Genomic DNA, 15983 nt, shown 5'->3' on the forward strand with positions numbered 1-15983 from the left:
ATTATTACTGAAATTTTATAGTAAGTTTTGAAATCAGGAAGTGTGAGTTCTCCAACTTTGTTCTCTTTTTCAATTTTGTTTTGGCTGTTCAGGACTCCTTGAAATTCCATGTGTGAATTTGATGATTGTCTTTTCCATTTCTACAAAAAAAAAATGCTGCTGGAATTTTGATCAGGATTGCCTTGAATCTGTAAATACTTCGGGTAATATTGATATCTTAGCAATTTTAACTCTTAAAATCCATGAATACAGGCTGTCTTTCCATTTATTTAGGTCTTCTTTAATTTCTTTCAGCAGTGTTTTGTAGTTTTCTGTGTACAAATCTTTCACATCTTTGGTTAAATTTATTCCTAGATATTTTATTCTTTCAGATGCTATTGTAAATGGAATTATTTTCTTAATTATCTTTTTGGGTTGCTTATTGCTGGTGTATAGAAACAGAGCTGATTTTTTTTTTCTTATTAAACTTTTTATTTTGAAATACTTTCAAACTTAACAGGACAGTTAAAAACATTATGTACACCCCATACAGAGAACTCCAACATACTCCTATCCCCCCAGCTACCCTGTGTAATCAAAAGGGTTATTACTTTCTTGTCTTATCAAAAGATGTCTGCAGAAGGTTTTCAGGCAATAGCTGGTTACTCATCCTTGCTTTAAATGGTTTGCTGACTGAAAGGTAAGGGGTTGTGGTTGCCTAGACATGAGTTCCCCCAGGAATTGGTACATGAAAACTTCCACATGGCCAAGAGACATTTCAAATTCATAAATGATTAGATGTGAAAAGAATGCATTTTAGTGAAATATTATTCCTATTTTACAGTTGAGGAAACAGGCTCAGAGAGGTCAAGTAATTTATCTAAGGTCATGCAGCAAATAAATACTCCACAGCGTCACTACTACTCTAACCCAACTTTTTGAATAGTACGGAAACCCACATGAGTGTAATTGTCCTTTATCTTCTCATTCCTTCAATCATTTTTTTCCCCTCCCTTATGCTCACTCTTCTTTTTAAAGAGCCCCAGTTGCTGGTAGTTGCTGGTGATTGTAAAGCAGTAATTTACTGCTGAGGAAACTCTCAAGGGAAGAGAGGAAAGATGCATGCAGATGTGTGGTGTTTTTCTTTTTTATTTTTTTCCTTTATGTAACTTAAGCACCTCTAGCAGAAGACAGATAGTGGGACGATGTCTTTGGAATAGTATCTCTGTGGTTTAAGACTTTTAAACCCTTTTTGGGGGGTTGGGGGCCCTTTTGAGAAGCTAATAAAAGCTTTAGGCCTCTTTCTAGAACAGTCACATGCACTCAGAGGTTGAGAACTTTTGAAGCCATGCCCTTGTGCTGCAGAATGTTAGCCCTACAAAGAGACGCAATAATCTAGATCAGCACTGTCCAAAGGAATTTTTTGTGATGATGGAAATGTTCTGGGTCTGTGCTGTCTAGCACTTTAACCACTAGCCATGTGTGGCTCTTGAGCACTTCAAATATGGCTAATGCAATGAGGAATTGAATATTTTAATTTAACTTAATTTTGATTAATTTAAACTTAAATAGCCACATGAGGCTGCAGGGTACTGGCAACTGGCACATATCTCGACCACCTATTACCATCTAGCATGTGTTATGATGATAAAAATGGTTGGAAGTTCTTTCTGGTATGTTATGACCAGTGCTCCTTTTGGTAGTGTAGTTTTATCATTCTATATTAGGACTGATTTTTTTTCAGTCTTGTCTAATGAGTAATGGATTCCTGAGATTCTCTTTATGAAAGTATTCTTATTCAGGAACAAAAGCTGGAATCCCATTCTTCCCAAGCATTTGAGTATTTCTTTAGGGTATAATTGCTTCTCTCTATTCTTTGTTTTAAGGAAAATCAACATTGGAATCACCTGATTCAGGATGCTCAGAAGCGTGGTGCCATTATTAAGACCTGTGACAAAAACTATAGGCATGATGCAATGAAGATTCTGAAACTCAAGCCTGTTTTACAAAGAAGTCTGACTCACCCTCTTACCATAGCCCCAGAGGTGTCCAGACCCCAAGGTGGCTTGCCCAGCAACAAGCCAGACAGTGGATTCACCATGACATCTTTTGCTTCCTCTGTATACCACAAACCATCTGACTTTAAGGAGGCTACTGTTACTGTTACTTCAAAGGACCCTGAAAGGCCCCCTGTTCAGGACCTACTTCGGGACCCAAGACTCCTTAGAAGAATGGGCTCTGAAGCTAAAGAGAAATTCCTAAGGGATCCACAACCTTTGAGCCCCCTGCATCCTGGAGCAACATCTCCCATGGGAGAGCCAGGCTTTCTTGTAACTCACCAGGATCTTGATAGTATTGTACAACCATCCATTACTCAAGTAGCAGCTCTGAGCAACCACAGACCTCATGTGCAGTATGAACCTCCAGCTGCTAGTACTGATGCTTCCACAAGTAAAAAAAATGTGACCAGGAAGAAGGGCTCAGTTACAGAAGAGAGGACAGGGATTTCAGTGAAGGGGAACAGGAAAAGTGTAGCTCTATGACCTATCATGCAAAGAGGAACTCTGACTGGGACAAGATGAGACTGGAAGAGGAGGACAGTAGCTCAAAGAAAAGAAAGCTTTTACAGTAGAACCAAATGACATGGGCTGTCGGTCACAGGCATTGTTGTAGAAACTTTAGATGACCAGCTAATAGGACTGACTATCAAGACTTTTTCTTTCTTTCCTTAAAGGAATTTGTGTGCTGTTAGAAAACATGGAAAATGTATCCTTAACACCTGAGCCTCTTGGTCATCTTCAGTACTTTTTGTTAGTTGCAAAATCTTTCAGAGGGCATTTGTGTTTCAGTAATAATGTCCTTGAAGTCAGAGACTTAAAATGTTGATCTCTTGTCCTTCTGTAGAAAAGGAGGTCAGATAGGAGTGAATGTTGTAAAAGTTGAAATGTATATTTGTACAGCTAATAACAAAATCCTTTTAAAATTTAATCTAGTAGACCGCTTTTCTTTCCCCTGCTTAAAATGTTAATCATTTTCAACAGAACAAACTTTATATTTAAAAAAAAAATGCAGGGAGGAGAGCAGATCATTTCAACCATTGGTATGGCAAGACCAGATTTCTTTAACAGCCTGTTATTTGGAATAAGCTGAGTTAGTGGTAGTGGGTCATATGTCTCTAGTTCTGTTTTAAAAACAACTGGAGTCTCCTAGGGGAATCTTTGGAAAACAAAGTCAGGTAAAGTTCTGCTGATGTTGTACATTTTTAAACAAGGCACCTTGGCACAGGATATTAACTTTCTGTGATGAGTTCAGCTACCTATTTAGTAAACACATAGTTCTCTAAAATTATTGTTGGGAATGTCATTCAGATGCCCCCAGCATATTGTGAACTGAGGTATTAGTTGTTTCCAAATGCTAGGTTAGTGCTGGGATAGCTAGGTAAGAATCACCTTGGGTTGCTCGTTAAGGCTTGCAGATTGCCAAGGGAATTTAAATAGTCTTTGGTAGAGCCTGGGGAATTGTATGTTAAACATCTTCCCAAGGGATTCTGATCACCAGGCAGCTTGGGAACCACTAGAGCAGGCTAAATATATTTTAGACAGGAAAGAAACACCCTTTTAAAAGAATGGTAATAAAGAGGAGTGTAAATACTTGGAGTTCAGAACTAGGAAGAGAATTGACAAATTTCTTTTGATCTTTGGAAATCATCTGACGAAAATATACGGCTGTTGTAGGCTATCTGATGAAAGCTTTAAGTTAGTGTTAGAGATAATTGTGTTTCTGTGAAAGAAAAGTGGCTGTGGTGAATGGTGGTTTAAGAATCTTGGGACAACGGAAGGCCTGCCCAGTTTCAAAGTCTAGCTTTCCAGGTATTCACACAAAATGAAATTAAAGTATTGCAGATATGTGAAGGTATGTTAGTAACAGTCGACAGTTGTGATAACTAGCAGATCGTGCTGAATGCTGTGCAGCCTTTAGCTAATTGGGAGTTGGAAAACAAAATCCCTGAAGATTAATGTGCACTATTTGAAATTTTGTCATCTGCTTTTTAAACAAAAAGGGATTTGTGTTAGTCAAAAATTCTACAGATGCAGGTTATAAAGAACTTTAAAAAAAACAATTTTTGGTTGCCAAAAGTTTAAATATTCCAATTCTTCATTACTTTATGTCTGTCCCACTGGTGTCCAGACATCTGACTAATGCCCAGTGAACGTTCCCATAAGTAGGGGAGCAAGCAGCTTCTTACAACCCTTTATCCCTCACAGAGTTAGCCTCGGCATCCAGTTTGTGAGTATGGAGAGTCTTAACTCAGCGTGCCATAGAAAGTCTGCAGGTGGGGAGCAAAGGTGTGGGTCCACTCTGTGCCTGGATCAAGGGTGCTAAACTTACAGAGATTTGTAGTGGTAGAACTTAGGAAGTCAAAAAACTCCAAGCTTCTAAAGGAGGCAAGACAGAACAGTTTGGGGTCAGGAAAGTCTCTTAATCTGCTCATATTAACAGATGAATTAAGAAATAAATTCTTTTTTTTTTGCTGCTACACATTGAACAATATTATTTCCAGTTAAGTTTGGTGCTTATTTTCACACTTTTTGTTCACTTCTTGAGTTCACTAATCTGGTCTGATTATGCTAGAATTAGTAAGAGAAGTGAAGAGAATAAACAGCTCCTGCATAATCCTTTCTAATTAATGAGCCTTTGTCCTGTGATAGCCTCTCCCAGCAGAATGCAGTTGTACCTGACATTAAATTTGAAACTGTTGTTCCACTTAGTAAAAGTATTTGCAACAAAACAAAACAAAAAAAAACAAACCCCTTTTCATATGTATACCATGGCCTCTCTTGATGTGGTTGTTATAGCAGTACTGTTGAATGGTGCTTAATCTTATTGCAAGGTGGAAAATATGGCTGTTTGCTTCGTTCTTGCCATGGCATTAAAAGAAGGTGCCTGTCTTCTTCAATATTAGTTATTTCAGCATAAATATCTTCTACTTAACATATTTTGATTTTTTGTATATAATTTGCCTTGGATTTATTGTGTTTTAGTTGTATATTTGAGTATGTTATCAGGAGTAAATTTGATAATATACATGTGAATAATCTGTAAATGAATTTTGTAACAAAAATGTACTAAACTTCATTTTCCAAAATTAGTTGTACAAATGAACTTTGTTGTAGCTTTAATTCTTTCTATACTGTGAATTCATAGCTGGGATTTGGCTAACAATATCCCTGAGGTCTTTATTAAAATCCAAGGTTTAAAGAAAAAATGGCAGAATTAAAGATGGGTTAGAGTTACATATTATTGAATTAAGTTACAAAACACTTAACAAGATAGTCTATTTCGTCTGCCATTTGATTTGTTTATGCCCAAATTATTGGGTGGAGAAATTGTTTTGTTCAGATGGTAAAAGGAGTGTATTATCCAGCTTCATTCTCTAGCTTTCCTGTGCTTCCCAACTCCATTTAGAATCTTATCCATAAGGTAATGTGGCCAACTGTGTATTCAATTATATATTGAAGTTTGTTACATCAGAAAGAAAGAAAGAAAGAAATGCTCATTAGGCTGGGATTGGGAAGGGAAAGGGAAAATTGAATAGTAGCCCATGAAAGGAGCTCGCAGAGGAACCAGTGGGGAGGGACAGGGCATAAATGTCCAAGTCAGGGATAATTGCTGGTGGTCACAGAAGTGGAACGTGTTTTATAAAAGCAATAACTTCAGGAAATGTAGTCAGATTTTGTCCATACTGCACTTGTTAAAAGGCACTTGACCTCAGCCTCAATGTTTCATAATGTACCCAGAGTGTGTGTACAAACAGCCTAATTTGGCATGCTTTGCTCATTTGGTATGCATACACAAATTACAAGGAGGGTGAAATGATGTATTTAGTAGTTATGGAGAATAATAAATTTGCCAAGAGACCTGATAAGAGATGATGGCCCTGTGATGGCCATTTCATTTATGGAATTCATTTACAGTAGTGTTGCTACAGCAGCTATAGCAATGAGTTTTAAAGTCACCAGACAGCTCTCCTGACCAACCCAGCCACACAATCAAAATCACCTCCTGGGTTTCACCATTCATTGTTTCAGAAATAATTCAGGGAGGAAACTAAAATTTCACTTCAGCTTAAATAGAGTTTATAGTATTGTGCAGCACCAGAAAGGCAGTTTCTATACACAAGGAATCCATCCATAACTTGTAAAAAGACCTGAATCATCACCATCCTGTCCTGTACAGAAAGCATTTGCCAAGTCAGATTGCATAAACAGTATCCATAGCTGGGGTGTTTGAAACCACAGGAGATGTTTCCTTTATGTGTGCTGGCATTCCTTAGAGCTCAAACTATATTATGTTGGTATACACAGTTGCCTTTGTTTTTAAGCAGTATTGCTGCAAATAAAATTGTTAGATGTGGTTTTCAACCTCAGGGATAGATTTTGGAGCCACCTGATGTCTAGGCTCCACCCCCAACTTTCTGATTAATGGGTCTGGGTAGAGCCCTTTGCCCTTTTTTTTTTTTTTTTTTTTGAAATGCCTAAACTTTAACACACTCACTCCCAGGTGATTCCATTGAGCAGCCTGGTTGAATTGTGGCGCCTATGGGGCAGGAGGAAAGCAGAGCAGCCCCAGAAGCCCATAGAGGTCGTGTCTGCCTTTCTCAGATCATCTTCCTTAGGTTGCCTGGACAGGTTGAGGCCCACCTAGAAAGCCATCTTGGCTTCATTGCTTTCATTCAGAATGAGGTTTTCAAGGGTGGTACGGTAGGACCAGAGGAAGGAGAACTGGAAATAGCTCAGATAATTCTTGAAGCCATCAGAAAGAGAGGAGGTAGAAGGCTCCCTGAGTAGGAAAATCCAGAGTGAAATCATTGTGTAAAGTACTCTGTAAAAAAGGAAGCCGTATCGGGTATGTCCTCTGGCCCCGGGCTACTTATAGAGCAAGGAGATACTAGTGCCAGGGCTTGAGTTTAGCCTAAGGAATAAAGGATGTATTGGGTGCTTCCAGTCTGCTAGGCACCTGCACTCCCCATGCATTATCTCCTTGAATCCTCCCACCAACCCCATCATGTACGTGATTTACAGGGTTTTTTTTTGTTCGTTTGTTTGTTTTAATAAACAAATCTCTGAGATGGCTTGCTCAGGACAATATAGCTAATAACTAACAAAGCTGCAGTTCCAACCCAGGTCTTGTGACCCTTAAAAGCCCTCATAACCACCACAGTAAGTACTTGAGTAAAACTGAATGCCACATCTGGCCAGACAGCTACAGAAACGGGCTTCGGGAAAGAGTTGCTTTAACTGGAAGGGAGGCACAAGATCTGCCTTAGCTCTGCCATTGCTGTTGACCATTGTATTAACCAAGACTCTCCAGGGAAACAGAACCAACAGGATATATAGATACATAAATATATAATACTATGAAATGTATTATAGGAATTGGCTCAGGCAAACTGTGGCATTTGACAAAACCAAATTCTATAGGGCAGGCTGCAAGCTGGGAACTCTGATGAAGGTTTTAATGAATTCCCCAGCAAAAGCTGGCTGGCTGAAGTAGAGAAATTATGACTGCTAAAATCACAGTTCCCCCTTTAAAGTCATCAACTGATTGGATGAGACTTCTCCCATTGCTGAAGGTATTCTCCTTTGTTGATTGTAGATGTAATCAGCCATAGATGCAATCAACCAACTGATGATTTAAATCCATGAAATAGCCTCAGTAACAATTAGGTCAGTGCTTGCTTGACCAAACAACTAGACACCACAGTCTAGCCAAGTTGACACTTGAACTTCACCATCACAACCATGTACAATTATTCATAGTCCCCATGGACTTCACTTTCTTTTTCTGAAAACGGTAGTTTGGGTTTAAAGTTCTGTGGTTCCTTTCACCAATAAGTTCTGAAATTCCAGACTCCAACCCCTGAAGTTCTAGACTGGAAGAAGTAAAGAGAGTGTGGTGACTTTGTAATGTGTCAACTTGGGAAAACCCAAATCCATTTCCCAGAATTCCCTTCCCTCTGTTTCCAGTAAGGGTGGGTCATGACACTGTGCATGAGATTTGGAAACCAGAAATGAAGCAGCAATCCTATTGTTCTTAGTCTCAGAAGATTGGAATGGGCACCACACAACTATTGTAACTCATGCTTGGTTGTCACTTACCTGTTGGTTTGTTGGCTTGGGACGACAGCCAGGCTTGCTTCCTTCCCCTGTATCACCCATCAGCTTCTCCAACTCCTGGGCATGGTATGTGTTTGGCTCCATGGCAGAGTGCACCAGCATTGGAGGCAGACTGGCATGGGTTCCAGTCCACCCTTCCGGGTTCCAGCTTGTCCTCACTCCCCCACACTTTACATCCATCTTCCTTTCCCAACCGCCTGCCTTGCAAACTTAAAGCTCAAGCATCAGACATGAAGACAATAGTCTTTCAGGAGCTGTTTAACCAGCTCCCACAATTAAAAAAAGGTCAAATCCCTATAATAAATCTATAAATAAATCTAAAATACACATACACACAGTTGATTCTCATTCACAGTAATGTTCTATAAAGTCACTGTGCAAACTGTTTGCTCACAATTAGATTCCTGTGAGTGGTCACATTTTCATCCATTGATCAATACATAACCTTGATTTATGTGTGTTTCTGTTTAAAGACACTTTAATATATATTATTGATTCATTAACATTGAACTCATGGTCAACATTAATATCCATAATATATAAAGAACTACAACTCAACACAAACAATCCAATTAAAAAATGGGCAAAGGAATTAAATAAACATTTTCCTAAAGAACATATACAAATGGCCAATAAACACATGAAAAGAAGTTCAACATCATTAGCCATCAGGGGAATGCAAATCAAAACAACAAGATACCACTTCACACTGGATGGCTACAGTGTAATATTAAAAAAAATATTAAAAAAGTGTTGGCAAGGATGTGGGGAAATTGGAACCCTCATGCATTGCTGGTGGGAATATAAAATGGTGCAGCTGCTGTGGAAATCAGTTTATGTTTCCTCAAAAAGTTATATGTATAATTATCATATGACCCAGCAATTCCGCTCCTAGGTATACTCAAAAGAATTGAAAACAGGGACTCAAACAGATATTTTTACATCATAGCAGCATTAATCACAATTGCCAAAAGGTAGAAACAACCCAAATGTCCATCAACAGATAAACAGACAATCAAAATATGATGTATCTATACAATAAAATATTGTTCAGCTGCAAAAAGAAAGAAATTTTGATACATCCTACAAAACGGATGAACCTTGAGAATATGCTTAGTGCAATAAGCAAGGTCATAAAGACAAATATTCTATGAGTCCATTTAAATGAAATATCTAAAACAAGAAAATTTGTTGTGACAAAGTAGATTAGAGATTACTAGGGGTTTGGGGGAGGAGGGGATGGGGAGTTTTTGCTTAATGGGTGCAGTTTCTATTTGGATTATGAAAACATTTTGGTAGTGGATAGAGATGATGGTGGCACCACACTGTGAATGTAATAAATGCCGCTGAAATGTGCACATAAAAATGATTAAAATGGCAAACTTCATGATATGTGTGTATGTGTATAATGTTACCACAATTAAAAAAGAGTGTATATAAGGTACATGTATAAGGGAAGACTGATAATAAGCACTAATTTACTCATCCCCCAGCCTAAGAAATAGAATATCACTAATGTTTTGGAAGACCATGTCAAGCTTCTTCATGATCACACCTCCCTTCCTCCTTCTGCCTAGCTGTAACCACTATCCTGAATTCTGTAACTGTATGAAGTTTCATTACATACCCTAAAATAATGTATAATGTCTACCTAATTTTGAACTTTAAATAGACTTATATCATGGGTATTCTGCAACGTACTTTCTCCCTCTCATCGTTAAATGTCTGAGATGAAAGTAGCTGTGGTTCCTTTTTTTGAAATATGAATAGAGCATTCCATTTCCACGAAGTATCCATTCCACTTGGGTGGAGTTTTGGGGTTTTTTTCCCTGTTACATATCTCCCGGTGCATACGCAGGAGTTTTTCCCAGGCCAGGCTTCAGACCTTTGTCATCAGGAGCACAGAAGAGAAAGAAGGCACTCCAGGGTAAATGGAGGTGGATGCTCCCAGGCTGGGGGTTCCAGACATCAGCCCCAGACCCAAGTCTGTGACACCTGTAGTCCCTTTCCAACATGCCAGCATGAGTGGCACGCACGCGGAGCTCTACTTCAGTGTCTATTTGTAATAGGGATCCCCAGGCCAGAGAGTCTGCACGGGTTCCACTTTGCTAGTTAATGCAAAATCGTTTCCACATTCACAGCAACACATGAGAGTCTCAATTATTTCATACTCTCCTCAACATTTGGTATGGTCAGGCTTTTAAATTTTTGCCACTCTGGTGTTAAGAAATAAAATGCCTTTATGGTTTTAATTTGCATTTCCCCAAATAGTTGAGGTTGAACATTTTCCCATGATTGTTGGACATTCATCTTTCTTCATGACTCAGTTTGGTTATTTGTGTTTTTATTTTTGATTCATATGGGTTCTTCATTTATTTTGGGTAATAATCTCCTGCCACTCATTTGTGTTACAAATATCTTCTCTGAGTCTGTGGTTTTTCTTTTTTGCTTTATTAATAAATTTTATTGAGATATAAATTACAATAAAATGCACCCATGTAAAGTGTACATTTCAGTGAGTTTTGACAAATTTATACATTTCAGGTAACCACCCCCACAATCAATTTACAAAATATTTTTATTACCCCTCAAAGTCCCTTTGTGACCTTTGGCAGTCAGTGTCCTTCCCCCTCTCAGACAACCATCGATCTGATGTCTGCCACTGTGGTTGAACCTTTCTATAATTTCATTTAAATTGAATAATATGGTTCATACTATTTTGTGTCTAGCTTCTTTAACATAAGTTTATTCATGTTGCTGTGTATACAACTAGTTCATTTCTTTTTATTGCTGAGATTTATTCCAGTGTATAAACATAATATATTTTGTTCATTCACTCACTTATTGATGGACATTTGTATTATTTCCAGTTTGGGGCTATTATGAATAAAACTTATAAGAACATTCATGCATTCATGTCTGCACAGTCATAGGTTTTCATTATGGGGGATAAATAACTAGGAGTGGGAATACTGAGTATGCTATGTGTATTTTACTTTTCTAAGAAATTATACCAAACTGGTTTCCAAACTGGTTTTATCATAACGAGCAATGTGTGAGTGTTCTAGTTGTTCTGAGAATCGTGGCCTACCCAGTTTATTTTAGCTGCCCCCTGCCCAGGTCAGCCCCTGCAGTCCTCTCCTGCTACACCTGCCCGCCCAGCACCCCACTCTCCACACCTGCCTCTCCAAGCAGCTCCACTCGACCTCAGCAGCTTGCCCTTCCAGAATGTTCTTCACCCTCCACCCCTCAGCTTTCCAGACTCATCTCAGGAGGCCTCTTCCAGGAAGCTGGCCCTGGTCTGAAGGGGCGCATCTGCTACAGCACAGCTCTCCCGCCACCCTCCTCACCCTCACACATGCGTGTCCCTCTGTGCCCTCAGCCAGGGCCAGGACCAAGCCGTCAGCATCATCTTACCCACCCATCACCAGGCATAGGGCTGGGTATAGTGTGCCCTCCATAACAGGTGACGCTTTTTTTTTTTTCAAGAGCTATTACAGGCATCCAGTGTAGTATAATAATATGAGGAATACTCAATGCCCACTATTGGCATTTCTTTACTGTAGATCTTTTACTTTTTAAGCAAATAAACAAACAAAGCAGTACACACACACACACACACACACACAGTTGTAGCCCCTAACTCCCTTCTCCAATCCCACTCACTTTCCCTCCCTCTCCTGCGTCTCTCCTGAGACTGGGGCATCACTCCCATGTGTGCTTGGGACTTCAGAGTATGTGGAGATCCATAATATTAGTTTTGGGTGGTTTTGGCCTTCATATGAAGAGTGTTATACTGCATCTGTATTTCTATGACTTGACTTTCCCACTTAACATCGTGTTTTTAAGATTTATCTGTGGTGCCACCAGTAGCTCTATTTCAGTGGCTCTTAGTCGGGGTTGATTCCACTTCCCCTTGATCTCCTGAGGTCAGGAGATATTGTCCTGAGGACAAGATATTGTCCTGATACAAGATATTGTCCTTGGCAATATCTTGAGACAGTTTCGGTTGTCACAGCTGGGGGTTGCTATTGACGGCCAGTGGGTGGAGGCCGAGGGTGTTGCTAAACATCCTACAATGCACAGGAAAGCCCCCTCAACAAGGAATTATCCCACCCAAAGTGTCAACGGTGTTGAGTTGATAAGCCTCGGCTGGTTTATTGATTTTAACTGCTGGGTGGTATTCCAGCACATTTATACCACTGTTTATGTATCTACCCTCTTGCTGATGGACATTTGATTTGTTTCTATTTTTTTTTCCAGTATTTTAATACCTCAGTGACCACTCCTATACAGATCTTCCTGGGTCCTTGTGCTAGATTTTCTCTAGGATGTGTAGCTAGGAGTGGACCTGCCAGCCACAGGGAATAAGCACATCATACCCTGTAATGTCACATGGTTTTCCAAAGTGACTGTACCAATTTATATTCCCAGCCTCAGTGTTTGGGAATTCTCATTGCTCTACATACTAATGAATCATAGGTATTGCCGGACTTTTAACCTTTTTATATTTCTTTGGTTTCCACTGAACTGAGCATCTTCTCTCAGGTTCATTGATCATCATCACTGGTTCATATCCTTTGCTCATTTTTTCTTTGATTTTGTAGAAATTCCTTATTTTTTAAACATTAATCCCTTATCTATTACATGCATTTCCACTATCTGGTCTCATTCTGTGGTTTGTGCTTTCATTTCACTTTACTGATCTTTTGTTGTATAGAAGATATTTATTTTAATGTCATTGAGTTGTTCAATATCCTAAAAGTTTTAAAGCCTTGCTTTTCACAGTTTGTCTTTAGCCACATGAATTTATTTTTGTGTTTGGTTTGAGGAAGTTATCTCATTTTGCTTTCCAGTCCCCATAAATCTAACCAGTTATTCTAGCTCTATTTTTTAACTAGCCTAATTTTATTTTTTTAATCCAACTATTTATTTTGAAATTTTTATATATGAAGAAAAGTGGAAATAGTACACTGAATATCTACATATTTTCTTTTCCTGGATTCATCACTTCTTAACATCTTGCCACATTGCTCTCCCTGTTTCTCTGTTAGTCTATTTATGGTTTTTTATTTTCACTGAGCAATTTGAAATCATGCTGTGACATAATGATACCTAACCCCTAAAAACTTCAGTAGGTATCTCCAAAGAATAAAGACTTTTTACAACATAACCACAAAACTATTATTGCATCCAAATTTTATATAATAATTTTGTCTAATATATCATCCATTTTCAAATTACAATTGGACTAAACTGTCTTTGATTGCTGTGTGTTAATAATGATTTTTATTCTGGATTCAATCAAGGATCACACATTGAATTTGATTGTCCTGTCTCTTTGGTTTCCTTTTGTGTAGAATGGCCTCCCTCCTTTTTCAGTCCTTCATGACATTGGCATTTTTAAAGAGTATAGGCCAGTTATTTTATAGAATGCCCTATTATCTGAATTTATCTGATTGTTTACTTGTGATTAGAGTCAGGGTAAATATTTTTGGCGAGAATACTACATAGGTGGTGGTGTGTGCTTTCTGCTGCATCACATCAGAATGCACAAAATATCAAGTTGTTTCACTATTGGTGATGATGAGGTTGGTTGCTTGGTTGAAGTGGCATCCATTGGATTTCCTCTTTTGTAATTAATCAATAATATGTGGGGTGAAGCTTTGAGGCCACATGAGAATCTGTTACTTACGATGCCTTTGGCATCCACAGATGATTCTGCTTGAATCTGTTACTACACTAATAGCTGTAAAACAGTGGTTTTCTAATGTGTCACTTTCTGAATGTGTCATTCTAAAATTTGTTGGCTGGCATTCTTCTATAAAGAAGAGCTTCTCACTGCCCCCCTCTCAACTAATATGTAATAACCCTTTACCATCATGATTCTTTTGGAACTCAGATGACCCTTAATGGGCCAATGGGAGTCCCATCAAGCCAGTTCCTGGGCCTCAGACTTGTCCTCTTCATTCTTTGAGCACCTCCTTACTTTGTGGCACGAAATGATCCAGGCTCACGTTGTACTTTCTCTGCCAGCTCTTGTATCAGCCTTTTTTCAAAGGATCCCTGATTCCTTTTAGTGGAGAAAGGTGTTTATAAAATCCAAGATATGAGCACTGGATTTCCACCCTCCACAGGCCACCAGTTCTAATGCCTCTGCAAGAAGCTCTTTCTAGATTTGAACTCATGGGAGGAGTAAGGCAAGCAAAACAGGGCCTCCCTGCAGTCCAGCTCCTAGGATGGGTGGGAGTGGGGGTGGGGTGGGGGTTGGCAGAGGCGGGCTCCTGGCACACTACAAACAGATGTCCCAAGGATGTCATTTTCCTCTCTCTTTCCTCCTCCCACCCTCCTTTCCTCCTTCTTTCATTCCTTTCTTCTTTGGGGTTCTTGCCTCACCTGCCAGCTCTATGGTCTGCCTGCTGACCTGATTCATAAGGCTCCGCATTTATAGAATCCTTCACATAGTTAAAGAGCTTTTCCCATCTCCATCTCCTGCGTCTATTCCTGCCCTGCCCTAATCAGCACTCACATGGCCCTGTTATTATCACCTGTGGACGTGGCAGCCTCCCAACCAGACAGTGGGCCTCCCACGGGTGGGAACTGCCTGTTCATTGCCTTGGCCCTGGGCACAGTGGTGGGTGAAGAGGGGCCGAGCTGGCTGCAGCCAGCAAGGGCAACTCGCTCTGTCCGGGCTGATGCTGAGGGGTCAGCCTGGCACCTGAGGAAGGTCTGCCAAGAACATGAGTTCACATAACATACATACAGTTCACCATTTTGAAGTGTACAATTCAGTGGCATTGAGTACATGCACAATGTTGCGCAACCATCACCTCTATCAAGTTCCAAAACATTTTCATCACCCCAACAGGAAACCTGTACCCATTAAAAAATCCCCATTTTCCCTTCCCACAGTCCCAAGCAACCACTAATCTACTTTCTCTATGGATTTGCCTATTTTGGACATTTCAAATAAATGGAACCATATAATATGTGGCCTTTTGTGTCTGGCTTCTTTCTCTTATCATAATGTTTTCAAGGTTCATCCACATATAGCACGCATTAGTTCTTCATTCCTTTTTATATCGAATAATATTCCATTCTAAGGATATACTATTCATCAACTGATGGACAATTGAGTTGTTTCTACCTTTTGACTATGGTGGATAGTGCTGTTATGAACACCCGAGGACAAATTTTTTTTTTAATACCTGTTGTCAGTTCTTTTGGGTATCTACCTAGGAGTGGAATTGCTGGGTCACATGGTAACTGTATGTTTAACTTGAAGAATTGCTCTGCACTGTTTTAAAGATAGGTGAGTTAGTTGCCAGCATTTTAAGACCTGAAGGTTTATATTAAACTCTAGATTTCTGGTTTCTCTTGAAAACTCTCAAGAATTGCTGACACTAGGGTGCTTGTCCACCTGGCTTCAATGGCCAGAGCTTCTTGCCTGTAGAGCAGGAAAGAGGCAGCATTAGCCGAGTGGGCCCGGTGGCACTGCTGGCACATAGCAGCCTCTTTTCTTGGAACTGACTCTTAGCCTGGAGGGCTGAGAACAGCCAGGCTGTGGGCCCTTGAGGCTATTTCGCACTTGGGTCTGTCTTCCCTTTTCTCCCCAGCAGCAGGCACAAGGCTTCCCCGCCAGGACCTGCAGCCAATCCATGCTTGCTGATGGACTGGCTGAGGGGCACAGCTGGCTGGCTGGAGATGGCCCAAATGTCCCCACTTCTCTGTGTCATATTCCCACAGACTTTGCCTCTATATCCTCTGTTCCAGTTTGCTAATGCTGCCACAATGCAAACACCAGAAATGGATAGGCTTTTATAAAAG

At 39.7% G+C, this 15983-nt stretch overlaps 1 protein-coding gene across 1 annotated transcript in view; it reads left to right on the forward strand.

Moving 5' to 3' along the window:
• The window catches only part of SETX (senataxin), a 99882-nt gene extending 94757 nt beyond the window's left edge, over positions 1-5125 (forward strand). Inside the window, 2 exon segments of the mRNA XM_037850995.1 lie at positions 1866-2433; positions 2436-5125. Of these exon segments, the coding sequence (XP_037706923.1) occupies positions 1866-2433; positions 2436-2611 (744 nt within the window). The 3' untranslated portion in view covers positions 2612-5125.
• The last annotated feature ends 10858 nt before the right edge of the window (positions 5126-15983 follow it).

This window comes from Choloepus didactylus, chromosome 10 (genome assembly GCF_015220235.1).
Source record: "Choloepus didactylus isolate mChoDid1 chromosome 10, mChoDid1.pri, whole genome shotgun sequence".
Taxonomy (NCBI): Eukaryota; Metazoa; Chordata; class Mammalia; order Pilosa; family Megalonychidae; genus Choloepus; species Choloepus didactylus.